At 37.9% G+C, this 13,587-nt stretch overlaps 1 protein-coding gene across 4 annotated transcripts in view; it reads left to right on the top strand.

Annotated features, from left to right (window-relative positions):
* The window catches only part of KIAA0825 (KIAA0825 ortholog), a 403,169-nt gene that overhangs the window by 188,767 nt on the left and 200,815 nt on the right, over positions 1-13,587 (top strand). For all 4 annotated transcript variants that reach the window (XM_064596374.1, XM_064596372.1, XM_045898686.3 and 1 more), the window contains 3 exons: positions 3,073-3,232; positions 7,516-7,674; positions 9,460-9,554. In XM_064596374.1, the coding sequence (XP_064452444.1) occupies positions 3,073-3,232; positions 7,516-7,674; positions 9,460-9,554 (414 nt within the window). The remainder of the gene's footprint in view (positions 1-3,072; positions 3,233-7,515; positions 7,675-9,459; positions 9,555-13,587) is intronic.

Below are 13,587 nucleotides of genomic sequence, written 5' to 3'. Positions count from 1 at the left end.
TGGAATCTCTCAAAGCCTCACTGTCAGTGGTGATACCAAGCTGGTGGGAGTGGTTTTGGAAGACTAAATAACATTCATAAAGTTTTTAGCATCAGGCTTAGAACTAGTAAGCATTTGTTATTCATAAACTCTGTTAAATGCACTCACTGGTATCATGATAACGAATACTCTTTACTGGTTTGTATTAATCTGTAAGACTTCATGTTCATCCAAATGGAAAAATGTAGGTAATCGTGATTTTCCTGGTCTTGTCATACTGACTTCTAGAAATTTACTTCTGGGGTGTCCTGCGGGTAGGAATAATGGCAGCAGTCAGGCGAATGCTTAGAGACTGTAAAAGCAGCCTTCTTAATCTTTACATTTTCATTCAATAACAATTTACAGGTATTGAATCCAGTGACTAAAAGATTAAGGCCAGATGTCATATCCACGACAGTGGTTATAAAGAGAGAGGAAAAAAAAAAGAATAAAAATAGTGGATCTGATGATAAAGTTAAATTTGTGATACTTTTGATTTAGGGGTCCCTCTATCAATAAGATCAGTGTGAAGTAATGTCTCAGCTATATACCTGGGGCCACCTACAGAAATCCATTAATAAAATTTTTCCTTTAAAGTTGGTTTAAATTCCTTATAAACAGCACCAACACATCTGATACCTCCTATATAGGGAGTTTTCTAGCTAATATTTGACTGATTAGCTATCTGTTGCAACATGCATCCAAAATGAAATTTGCTGATCTTTAAAAAATGTTGTACAGTCCTCAAAGTTACTGAATGTGTAGTAGTAAGTATGTAATTAGCACATTACACTTTCTCAGTTTCTCAAATATCAATATATAAAAGTTCAGACTTAAAGTTATTATATTTATTTGAAACGGTTAAATTTAACTTCTTAACTCACATTAGGTCACCTCTTACAGGACTTAATGGGCACTATAGGAATGTACTTCTTGACAGTGATTTCAGGTTGATTATTTGTTATACAAGTGAACTTCTACCTCTACATATTTCTCACAAATCGATGATCATTTAGTTTCTAGATCTGTACCGTAAGGAAACGTATATTAAACCCTGGTAACTGTATATAGGTGAAGGGCTGCCTTGGCTTTTACCATAATTGTTTTAAGTTTGGGAATGTAACCATTTAAACTGAAATAGTTCTTCTCTTAAGATAATTGAGATTTTAATTCCCCATGACGATTATCTTAGAACTACACAGTATCATTTAGGTAGATTTCCTTCACTCGCATTCAGATTTAACTTTGATTTTATGGAAATTGTGAAAAGACCTGCAGTGGAAAGGTGGCAGGCAGCTGTAAGCCTTTGCTTGTCTTGCGTACCGCCTGAACATTACTATTCATTAAAATAACCTTCACTTTGTAGTAACACTCAAGCTGTAAACAGTCAGCTTAGATTCTGGAGAACACACAGCCCCAAAAGTAAAGAAATGTCTGTCTTTGCAAAGTAATTTGTCGAGTTGAAGATTATTGTTTTTCATCATGGTGACCCTGACTTGGCTGGCTGGGTGCATATACAGATTAAGATTAATGCAGTTATTCCTTGGCTAAGGTCTGCCTCTTTCAGGGCACATTCTCCCTAATGACATGATTGATAGGCAGTCCCAAATCCAGAGAGGAACTCATTAATCATGGCATTGACTGAATCCAATCATTTGCTTCACCTGCACAGTGATGGACAGGAAAGGATACAATTCAGGGGCTGACACTGAGACACTCTTTTGTCAGAGGGCCTCAACTTTTTCAATGTCAGCGTCTATACAACCTGACAAGAAATTTTGCTTGCAACCTGTACGCAGCTTCGAAAAGATATTTACAAACTTCTTTTATTGCAACAAGGTCTTTTTTGTTTGTTTAAAGATTTACTCTAGGTAATGAGTATGTCTAAGAGTAGGATTTGCTTTATTTTTAGCAAGCTTTATACAATTGTAAAGTTCTTTAAGAGAAGCTACATGTGGAAGCAATATAAAAATTAATGTCCAGCAGCTGGGTATCATTTGGTTCAGTCTTCAGGTCAGCGGCACTGACTCTTAGCAGAACTAATTTTATAATCATGGCAAAATCTCAGTAATGAACTGCAGTATATAGCTGATTACACCACAGTAAATTTCATTTAGTCTGAGGAACAATGGAAAACCATGCATTTTCTTGAGAATACTTAGATTGCAAAGCCTAACATGATCCTAACAGCAACTGTAAGAAGAAAAGTGGTGTGGGATATATATGATGTACGTTGAATACCATGATTTCTTTTGCACTGGTAAAGTTGGAGAATTTTTTTTTTTAATTTATGTCATTCATCGTTACTATCTGAATAATGTTTAAAATCAATAACAAGCAAATGTATTCTTAGAAACGTTTCACAAATAAAAGTTGCATATTCCGGTGTGGTGATGATAACCCTTTTCCTGGAAGAATAATCAGGGTAGTGACTTTTGCTCGGTATCCTTACCAAGAAGAAACAGGACAGGGGCCATATATTTTTAAAAGGCAACAAGTGTCAAAAGGCCAATTTTAAAAAACCCAGTGGTAAGCACGCTGCCAGGAAGCGCCCAGCCTATATTTAGCATAATCGGCTCCCCCTTTTGACACTGTAATTAGTCTTTAATGTGTTCTAAGACAGGTGTAAAGAGGAATCTACAAAAGACAGAATACCAAAGCTATTTCTGGCATCAAAGATACTTTTTATCCTCAAAGAGAAAATACAAATTATTTCTTACATGTTCTTAAAAAGAAATGTTTTGTTTTCATCCCATGATTATAGCAATTTCAACAATTGCAGTAATGGGAAAATGTTTTATAGATAGGAGTACAAATGCAATAAAGAACTGTTTTAAAGAAACGATTCAATTTTTTTAAAGTGCTTTCAGGTGCTTAGTTCTGAGTCACTGTTTCTATGGGCAGGGGCGGTTTGGGAAAGCTTACCTATTTGAGTGGTCTTTATGGTGCTTTGAATATGAGATTTACATCGACTCTCCACACTCAATCTCTTGGATTATTTTCCGTCTTTACAATTCTTCACCACTGATACTTATATGCTTTCTTTGTACTTAGTGCATTTATGACAATAGAGAAAAGCACAGCCTTAGAAGAAGGAGATAGTGCTCTTGAACTGACTGAGCAGAAAATAAACATGATGGTCCTGGATATCTGCCACAAACCAGGTGGCGGCGAGTACCTGCGGCAAATTTATCACATCATGCGGCTCAATGAGGTAGGGAAACGGCCTTTTTACCGAGCAATTAGGTGTGTACTGGCCTGAGGCAGCGTCTGCTGGCAGCTAAGGGTTAGTCAAGGAGGTGATAATACTTCTTAAAGTCAATACCAAACTCAATATTGCATTATTAATAGAATCTATTCAGCCCCGGCTGTTCTGCATTTGTATAGCAGAAGCTTCACTGAAACAATGTAGGTTTTATTTATATGGTTTAAACAATAACACGGCTCATAAACTCCGTTCAGTTCTGAATTGTATAGACTAGACGTGTAGTTTGGGAATTGTGTGTTTGTGACTATTAAGCTGATGTTAAAATCTGCTGTCTGTGAAATGATGAATTTTCCGGAGAGAGACGTACTTCTTCTCCTATAGACGTCATACTTGTCTGGTGAAGTTGTAGATTTCTTCCATAATGAGAAAACTCGAGAAGAATATTGAACCATATTAGGGAGCAGCTAGATTAACCCAAGAAAATGCATTAATGCATGGACACTGGTTAGAGCCGATGTCATGCTTGTCTACGTCTCTGCTGGGTTAAGCCTCTGACCTTGCATGTTTCTGGCTGTTTGAGCAAAAATGTAAAGAGCAGGTATCTCAGCTATGGACTTGGAACAATACAAAGTGTGTTAACTTCATTGGGTTTTTAATTTGAGCATTTGTACATGAATTAGAACGTGACATCTAATGTGAATTAGAATTATGTGTTTGTGCAAATGTGTGAATTTATTTTTCGGAATACTAAAAATTCTATAATATGAATAATGGGAAGCTATAGTGTTTTATCTCAATGAGGTAGGCCTTAAAAACGATAAATTTCCGAGGAGTGAATTAAATTCTACCACAGCATTTTACAACCCAGTTACATAAATGTTCTTTCCGCTACCATCTACCTGAAAGTTACTTCAAGTAAATTTTGTTTCCTGGCTTTCCTAGAGCTAATCAACCAGTCAATAAGCAAGTGATGTAATAGTGCATTCAATGATAGCCTGAAAAGAATGTGAAGGATTTGTGGCTGTGAGAAATGGTCCGGTCCCTGAGGCACCAGAGCTCAGTGTATAATTGTTAGCAAATTACACAACTTATTCCCATTTGCTAATGATCCCTCATCATTTGTTTAGGGTTTTTGTGTGGGGAACTCAGGAGCTCGTGGCCTTGGCTAGCTGTTAGCAAGACCACCATTGCGAAGTCATGGTCTTCATTGGCATGGCCACATGGACACCCAGATGGGCCTAAGTAACCACGGTGATTACTGAGGAACAGATGTTGCAGGAGGCTTACCCTCAGATTGTTAGGCAAGTGGCGTTACAAGAGTTCTGAGAATAGGCATGGCTGGTAGAGATTACCAAACTGATAGACCAGTCCACTTTTCAAAAGCCCTTAACATGAAAAAGATCAGTAATCACCAAGAAGCAAAATTAAGTTGAGTATTTACTGGCTGTCAGCCATCTGTTCTATTCAGGAAATCGAAAGGCTGATCTCCCGTCGTAGAATTTGTGGGCCTCTGAGGCCGCGGCTCTGAACAGGTCTGCTGTGACACCTGATGAGTATAAGACTCTTCACTGGGGCACTGCCACATTTTGATCAATGAAGTTCCAAGTTAGAATTTTTCTTTCCTTACAACTGAATACGCTTACTGTTACGGCAATGTTTATCACATGGGATGTCAAGCGAAGTCCTTGCTGATTGTGCTGAGTGAGAAGCATCACGGCAAGGTAGGAAGAGGCGTACTAGGAGGTGAGACTAGACCAGGGAAAGTAGTGAGCCCTTTGCCTTGTGACTACTAAAACATTTAGACCTGCAACAAACTCAGTAACGGCACACGGCTGACTGCCCAGCGTTGTCCTCACGGCGGCTTTTATGTGGAGGCGTTGTTCTCACGGCGGCTTTTATGTGGAGGCGTTGTTAAGCTGTAGGTGTAATTGCACTGTGAAGTTTGTTCGCCTGCTGAGTAGCAATATGAGTCTTGAACATTTTCAGGTGTACTGCTGAATATGCTTCAAAAAGGGAGCATAGATACAGCGGCATTTACAGGTATGGGCCTGGGCGAGGGGAAGAATGAGTGTGCCATCGAGTCATAATGAAGTTCTGAGAGGAAATGAGTTTAAGAGTGTTCGTCTTTGAGATAAAGGAAAGATGTGGGAGCATAAAAGTCAGTGGGTGGTGGAAGAACGTGGCCACGAACAAAGATGAGGGAGGCCATGACGAGAGATTTTGGTGGCCTCACTGAGGGTGGTAGTTGAGGTCATGGGACTCTTCAGAGAAAAACACAGAAACGGTAGGTAGAGAAATACGTATGTAACTGCACAGGGAGAGTTTTCCAGAAAGGATGTTCAAAGAAGAATGTATCTTTTCTAGAGAAATACATCACATTAGCAATAAGTCCGGTTAAAGCGATACCAAAAAAATCAGGTTTTTGAGAAGGGGTGGTGACGAGTGACAATAGTGAGAAGATAGTGGAGCGGTCAGAGAAATTAACAAGGGAGAAAACACCGTTGTGTTCCCAGCTTGCAACACAGCACTTGATCTCTTTTGAATTGTGGAACAAGGACAACAAAAAAGCCAAATGTAGCGATGTAAGGGGAAATCAGTTGAAACAGATGCTTATTAGCCAACAAAGCAGTTGTTCTTGTTAGAATCTTTTATTCCTTTTCAAAATTTTACATTCAGAAATCATGATGGAGAGAAATTTTATTTCTGTATAAAAACCTAAATCTAGGGCGCCGGGGTGGCTCAGTTGGTTAAGCAACTGCCTTCGGCTCAGGTCATGATCCTGGAGTCCCAGGATCGAGTCCCACGTCGGGCTCCCTGCTCAGCAGGGAGTCTGCTTCTCCCTCTGACCCTCCTCCCTCTCATGCTCTCTGTCTCTCATTCTCTCTCTCGCAAATAAATAAAATGTTAAAAAAAAATTAAAAATCTAAATCTAAGCATAGCACTCTTTTCTGGTGGTTTTATTATCTAATGATACTTAGGAGTCTCTGTAAATGATGCTATAGAATTCATCTAAGGAGATGTCCACAATGAGCAAATTTAAGAAATGATTATCATAGTTAAGTAGCAGTTGCTTTTGATGTTTAGGGTTTTAGGATCTAAAATTTACCTTCCTGGATGAGGACGGTGGGCATTCTCTGTTCAGGAAGTTATATTATAGAGATACAGGAAAAAGCACAATGAACTGAGACCAAAGACGTGGCTTCTCACTCACTCCTATCTAACTTCAGATTCATCCGTGACTTTTCAGAGCCAACTGCCGAATGTGGTGTGGGCTAGAGTTATTCAAAAACTTCCGAGTGCCTGCCAATCTCCTGGGAAATCATGTTAGTAATTAGAGTCCCTTTGGGGTGGGGCCCGATATTCTGTTTTTCTAACAAGTTCCCAGGCTGACTGGGCTGGGCTGGGCACCAGACTTTGAGTAGCAAGGGTTTTCCAGATGACCTCTGAAGTCCTTTTCAGCTCTAATGTTCTCAACCTAGTCCTACTCTTGAAGAAAAAATTATATTTTGACATACTGAAGAACTTTTATATAATTTTATTTCTTAAATGACTTACTAATAGTATTTGATGGTTTACATGGGAACTTTGACATCATTTTAATTGTCATCTTCCAGAAAGAGTCCAATAAAATAGGATCATTCACCTTATTTATTTATGAATGGAAAATGAAATATAAAGCAGTAGATTGACTTTTTTGCCCAGGCTGCCATGGGCAGTTGGGAGATTAGAATTACATATGTTGAGCTTCATTTGAACCTTGATATTTTTCAGTCCACAGCATGGAAATAGAGCTTAGGAGTTTGGATTATAATTAATTCTACATAAAGGAAGATTGCTTGCAGTGAAATATCAGAGTACTTAGCACTCTGCTGAGCATAGAGTAGATAACAACTGCACTTAGTGAATGAATGAGCAATCTTGTACTGTGAGGAATCATGCATCTGAGTTAAGTTTTGGTAACCAGACATGTTAACGCATGAACCAATGACAAAACAATGCCTATTTAAAAGATTCTGATATATCAAGCATACATTCATTATGTGAGAATTTGTTAAATGGTTTTCTAATCTAGCCTATATATTAGGTGAACCTGTTTTTGATGGGTTTATTGCAATGCTGATTGGTATTCTGCTATGTTTCTTCTGAAAATGTATTCTGTCCTGAGGCAAGTAATACACTGTAATCTAGCAAATGTGCTGAAAGGGTAGATTTGGATATTGATCAGTGTATTTTTAAAGAGAATATATGCTTCCCACCATCACGACTTGTAATTTTTTTTCCCCTTGAAGGAATATTTAAAAGAACAGCTGTTTTCTATGAATGGTTCAGAGGAAAAGCCATTACCCATCAGACCTTTAAAGATGACCTTGAGGAGAGTGGAAGATCAGCCTTCTGCCTTTAACCCTTTCCAGGTGTACAAGGCATTTAGTGAAAACATGCTAGATCAGGTATGTGGAAAATAATAAAGTTAACTTAAATGTGTGATTTTTTTTTTTTACATAAAGGAAAAAGGTGCTTTGTGTTTGAATATTTACAAGCTTTTTTTTTTTTTTTTTTCTTTTTTTGGCTGGGAAGCAAAAGGCCTTGTTCTTACTTATGTGGTCTGCATAAATTGACTTTGGAAAAGTTATTTTACCTTCTTTCTATTTGTCAAACTGATTCATATGTTTGGTCTGTATAATTTAACTTTTGACCAGGTCAGTTCGCCATGGGCAGAGGGAACATCTGTTTGGCTGTGTCTACAGAAGGCCTGAAAAACCAGGCATTTTGTAATGGTCTTCTCCCTTGCTGCCCACCCCCATCCCCAATCCACCCACTCGAAGAACACCTTGTAATTTTTATGAATTTATCTAAGTTATAAGGGAAATAATAAAAGAGTTTACAACTAATTATAAATAAAGCCTTGACTTGCTATTTTAAGTGGCATGAGGTAAATTTCCCTTTTTATAACCCTAAACATTTTCAAATGAATTTGCAAATGATCTTAAAGTCCAGATATTTGGAATAAAGGTAATGTGATAAATTCCACACATTTTTAATGTCTAATTATGCCATTGTTTAAGCTACCTGCTTCAGTCATTATATTTAAAAGGTCATATTTAAGCCAAAGTATTTGAAACCTAAAGTTCTTTTGCTTTGGTTGTTCTTTTGGTGAATAAAAAAGGGAAAAGCCTCCTGACAGACTCTTTGAACTAACAGGGAGAAGAGAAGGATTGCTTGACCTAGAGCTCTGAGGAAAATAAGAATTAAAACAATGGCCTAATTTGGGATGCAGATAATATTTTTGCCATGCCTGTTACAACCCTAGTCTACATTCATCAATACCGTAGTAGAATAAGACCTTCAAATGCTGACAACCCGGGGCAGAATTCTCCTGCTCTATGACAGGATTGTGGTGCTCCATTAATCAGCAGGTGACAGGGCATAGTTCTTAGAGGATTTTAAACATTGGCCTGGACTCTTATTATCAAAATTGTTTAGTTTTAAGGAATTTGAAAACCAAATATATTGTGTAAGTTTGAGTGTATTGTCTGCTTTTCTGTGTTGTACATTAGATTGCTCCAAACCATAAATAATCATTGTAGCTGTTAAATTATCCTCACTTCGTTTAAATAAATGGCATGTTTTATTCCGTTCTGAATTATGAGATATCTTTCACAGCAATTTTTCTCCTTACTCTGTTGTGAAATTACCTATTAAATGAGAAAAAGGAATGTTATTTATATTTACAGGTTGTTCTAATTTCCCCTTTAAAGCATTTTCTTAACCAAAAATAACACTATTTCCACACTCTAATTAAGCTGTGTCTTGTAATTTGAGTCATAGCACTTCTCTCTTTTTTTTTTTTTAGTCAAATTTCTGGGTGCTAAAAAATAAAAACTATCAATTGATAGATGAAAAAGTTACCAGTGATTTCACTTTCTTTTCAAATAGTCACCCTCTCAGGGAAACTTGTTGGGCAAATGCCATTAGCACTTGGGAAGAATAACGACTCAAGAAATTGATTTATATTTTTATAAATAATGACTACATCCCCAAATGGATTTATAAATTAATTGCTGTCTTATTGGAATAAACACCTTCTTCTGTGGACATGATTGATGTTATCTGTCTAAGTCCTTGTTCTGGACCCCCCTCCTTCTTAGTTAGTCTATCACAGCTGGAGCTTTAATTTACTGATCATATTAACTCTGATTAATAACTAACAATAGCGTGTTCTCATTTATCAACAGTCAGCCATCACAAAATGGAACTGGAATTGGTCAAACTTGCTGCCAGATTATCTGGGACTGGATAAGATGACCTTCAGCGTACTGCTCAAAAACAGGTAATGAGATTTGTGATTTGGGGGATCTGGTTGGGGGAAAAGGGTATGTATATATATATCCTTTACATATTAGACATATAGAGAGAGACCTATGTGAAAATATACCAAGTATACTTTGTAAATGCTGTTTTTCCATAGTAAGTATTTACAAAAGGCAGTAAAAATTTTTTCTGAGATGAAATTAGTTGGTTTTAGTCTGAATTTTAAATATGTTTGACTTCGTGTGTATAATAGTTTTGCATTGTACACACCAAAATTTATCAACTTGAATGTCATTATAATACTTTGTATTTGTTTATAATCATTTAATGAATGCATACAAAATGCCAAGCCAAATCAACCAGTCTAATCAGGGAAACATATAAGTAAAACTGTCGTGATCAAATTTTTTGCTTTGAAGCCAGTAATTTTGGCACTTTGTTGCTATAGTTTCAGTTACATATTATTTTACACACACACACACACACACACCCGCACACCCGGACAATCTAATAAAATGGTAACGTGGTTTTAGCTGGGAACCTACACATGTAATTTATTTTGCACTAAAGTATAAATATTTCCTTTGTATTTTGGATCAATTAACATGGATTTTAAAATACTTTAAAGCCTTAACTGAAAACCATAAGGTGTAATCTTTAAAAATTGGATTTCTCTATCTAGTATGACATTTTCATCTAAGATAAATATGTGTGCAACTTTTCTCAAGTATCGTTTGTTTGCTTATAGTTCAGTACGAGAAGTATTGTTATATAATCTTTATGATGTAGAATGTATTTCCATATCTTTTTGATACAAAGATTAAATACCATTTTTTCCTGAAAGACAGTAATGACAGTGACATAATATAACTGTCAAATCATCTTTGACAAATCTGGGTGCTTATGAGAAAATATCAAGAGGGGGAGATAGCTAGTGTTTCCCATAATTTCCCAAATGGAGGTTAAAAAAAAAAGGCAGCTTTATTGAGGGTAAAACCTGTCGTTTAAATGTGTGGTCACAATGGTATTCCTAATATTTCACCCCTGAACAAAGCTCTCCTACCCATAATGGACGAAGCTGAACAATCAAGCTGAACAATCTAGCTTTCCCAGCAAGCTTACCACCTGGCAGGCACTAGTTGAGAATGCGCTAGATTTGTGCACAAGTCCCCCAGAGCTGCTCCTATCCTCTCCCAAAGTTGCCTGGGAGATGGGAGGTGGGGGTGGTAGAGGAGAAACCAGGTCTCCTGTTGAATCTATGGTTACATAATGTTTACACGATATTATGTGTCTATCTGGAAACAAACTAGTAATGGTAAGTCAGTTTTTTCCTGCTATTTGTAAAAGTTTGAGTTGATGCAGATTAACTGTATTCCATATTACTAAGTTTTTTCAGCTGTAAATTGCTGCTTCTAATCCACTTAATGGTACTTTAGGGGCAACACATCCTTCAAACCTTTCTGTATTTGCTATCTATAATATTCACTTTGAGGTGAATTTGTGTTTTTACAAAATTGCATGTTGTTGTATTTGTGTAAAAACTTTAATCATTTCAGGTAGGACAATGCCTATTAAAGTCTCTTTCCCTGAGAGAGCACGTGCAAGAGTGAGTGGGAGAAAAGAACTCCCACAAATTTAGCCAGATGTAACAGTTCAAAACACTTCTCTTGGGAAAGGGTCATGAATATTTAATAGAAACAGCTAGACTATCACCTTAATAAGAACCTTGGAACTTTAAAGAATGGTATGAAAAGTATTCCACTCCAAACTATTATATACTACAAGCTGCAATGAACATAACTGATCTACCTTAGAAGGATGAGGGACACTTGAGAGTTTTAATTATTTTTTAGTACTTTCCCATTTATTTTAAGAATGTAATTTATGTGACTTGATTAATTGAACAAGTAAGGAAATTGTTATTTTTTCTAAGAGACTCTTGTTGGAACTTACTTGAAAATGCTGATTTTTTTTTTTAAGTAGTGCATTGAGTTTTTGACAACATGGCTATTTAAAAAAATATATTTGACAGTGAGACCACAGAACATTGAGCTTTAGAATGAGAGTTATGGATGTTACCCTACATCCACAAAGTGATATTTCTTATGTACTGTTGGGATTTTGGGAGGTGGGCAGAGCCAAAGAAGAAAACCTAGAGCCGTTCAGCTGAATATGCTCAGTTCTTTTTCTCAAACTCGGCAATTAAACTTGTTCTCTTTTTCTTTCTTTAATTGGTAAGTATGTTTATACTACTCTATCCCTGCACTGTGGTCAAGCGTACATATGGGGATGCAAATGTTGTCTCAGGACATAATGTTAGAAACAATACTGAACTCAAATACACATATATGAAAAAAGTTGAAGAGAAGGGAATCCTTTCTATTCACCTTCTAAATGCTTTTGTGTATGGTCTTCAAATTTTGTATCATAAGCAGACCAAGTGTGGACTTACTCTCTAAAGACCCCAAGCCTGGAGTGAGCCAGACCTCTCTCACCCCCAGAACAGGATGGAGATGGGAAAGCAGGATTCCTGAGTTCTCAGTCCCTATTGTAGGCTTACCTTAGGAAAGTTACCTAAGCTATTTGAGTTTGATTTCTTCGTCTTTAAAATGAACTTGGGGAGCCTGGGCTCAGGTCATGATCTCACAGGGTCCTGGGATCGAGCTCCGCATGGGGCTCCCTGTTCAGCGAGGGATCTGCTTCTCCCTCTGCCTGCAGCTCCCTCCCCCCACCGCTTGTGCTTTCTCTCTCTCTCTCCCTCCCTCTCTCTCAAATAAATAAAATCTTAAAAATAAATAAAATGAAGTAATGATAATTAATGTATCTACTTCATGGAGACTGTTAACATAATCAAGAATGTTAAAGGATATGGCAGTGTTTTTGAAAGTTGAAAATACAACACATGATTTTAAAAATATGCCCATAGCACATAGCGGTTGTATCATTGTCTCCTGGGGTAAGGAGACAATAAAGGTCATTAAGCATTATCAGGGAGCTAGAGGTGGTAGGTGAAGCAGTCAGATTATACCTGATGTCACAGACACTGAGGTTATGTAGCTTCTAGGCTTAAACCAATAGTGAGAGTCAGAGCAAGTGTCAGGACAGAGACCAGGCAGCAGATGTATGACTCTGGAAGACAAATGGTGAGAAAACAGGCAAGAAGGGGAGGGGGCATCTAATAGCCACTGAGCCACTCAGGAGATGCTCAAGAGATGACCATGGGAAGGACAGTGCAGACACATGAGAAAGGAGACATGTGGTGGTATCAACAGTATCTATATCGGAGATAATACTGCTATTTGTTCTGCAAGCTGGTTCTGTGCTGATTCCAAGGACAGAACAAATCTTTTTTTTTTTTTTAAATTGATTGATTGATTGATTTGAGAGACAGTGAGACAGCAAGCATGAGAGCACGAGTGGGAGGGACAGAGAGAGAGAGAGAGAGGGAGAGAGAATACCAAGCAGACCCCATGCCAAGCTCGGAGCCCATCGCAGGGCTGGGTTCTACGACCCTGAGATCTCGACCTGAGCCAAAACCAAGAGTCTGATGCTTAGCTGGCTGTGCCACCCAAGCGCCCCCAGGACAAATCTTAAAGTGACCACCTGAGTACTTGGCAGGGATGTGCCCTCCGCTCGTTGTCAGGCCTCATCTCAAAACACCTCTCCCCAATTCATGGTGTCCTGAATTCATTGTCTTCTTCCTGTTGTTTGGATTCTCCAAGCTCTTTTTCATTTTAGGGTCTTTGTACCTGCAGTTCCCTTAGCCCTTCACATGGTTGCTGCCATCTCGTCCATCTGGGGTACGTGTTACCTCCTCACCCATCTGAAGTTACCCTCCAGGCCACCCGAGCATTCTACTCTACTGTGTTTTCTTAATTGAGTTATCACCGTCTGAGATCTTTCTGTTTGGTCGTTGTCTTCCAATCCTGCCTCCCAGGGTAGAATATATACTTCATGGGAGTAGCACCCTACCTGTCTTACTCAAACCATGTCTTCAGTACCTAGAACAGCCGTTGGACACACAATAGGTTTTGAGTAATATTTGTTGAATT

This window comes from Mirounga angustirostris, unplaced genomic scaffold (assembly GCF_029215605.1).
Source record: "Mirounga angustirostris isolate CCGP_5_RB_7025 unplaced genomic scaffold, mMirAng1.0.hap1 SCAF_7, whole genome shotgun sequence".
In the NCBI taxonomy this organism is placed as follows: Eukaryota; Metazoa; Chordata; class Mammalia; order Carnivora; family Phocidae; genus Mirounga; species Mirounga angustirostris.
Note: the sequence above shows the minus strand (reverse complement) of the source record. Positions and strands in the feature narration are given on the sequence as shown.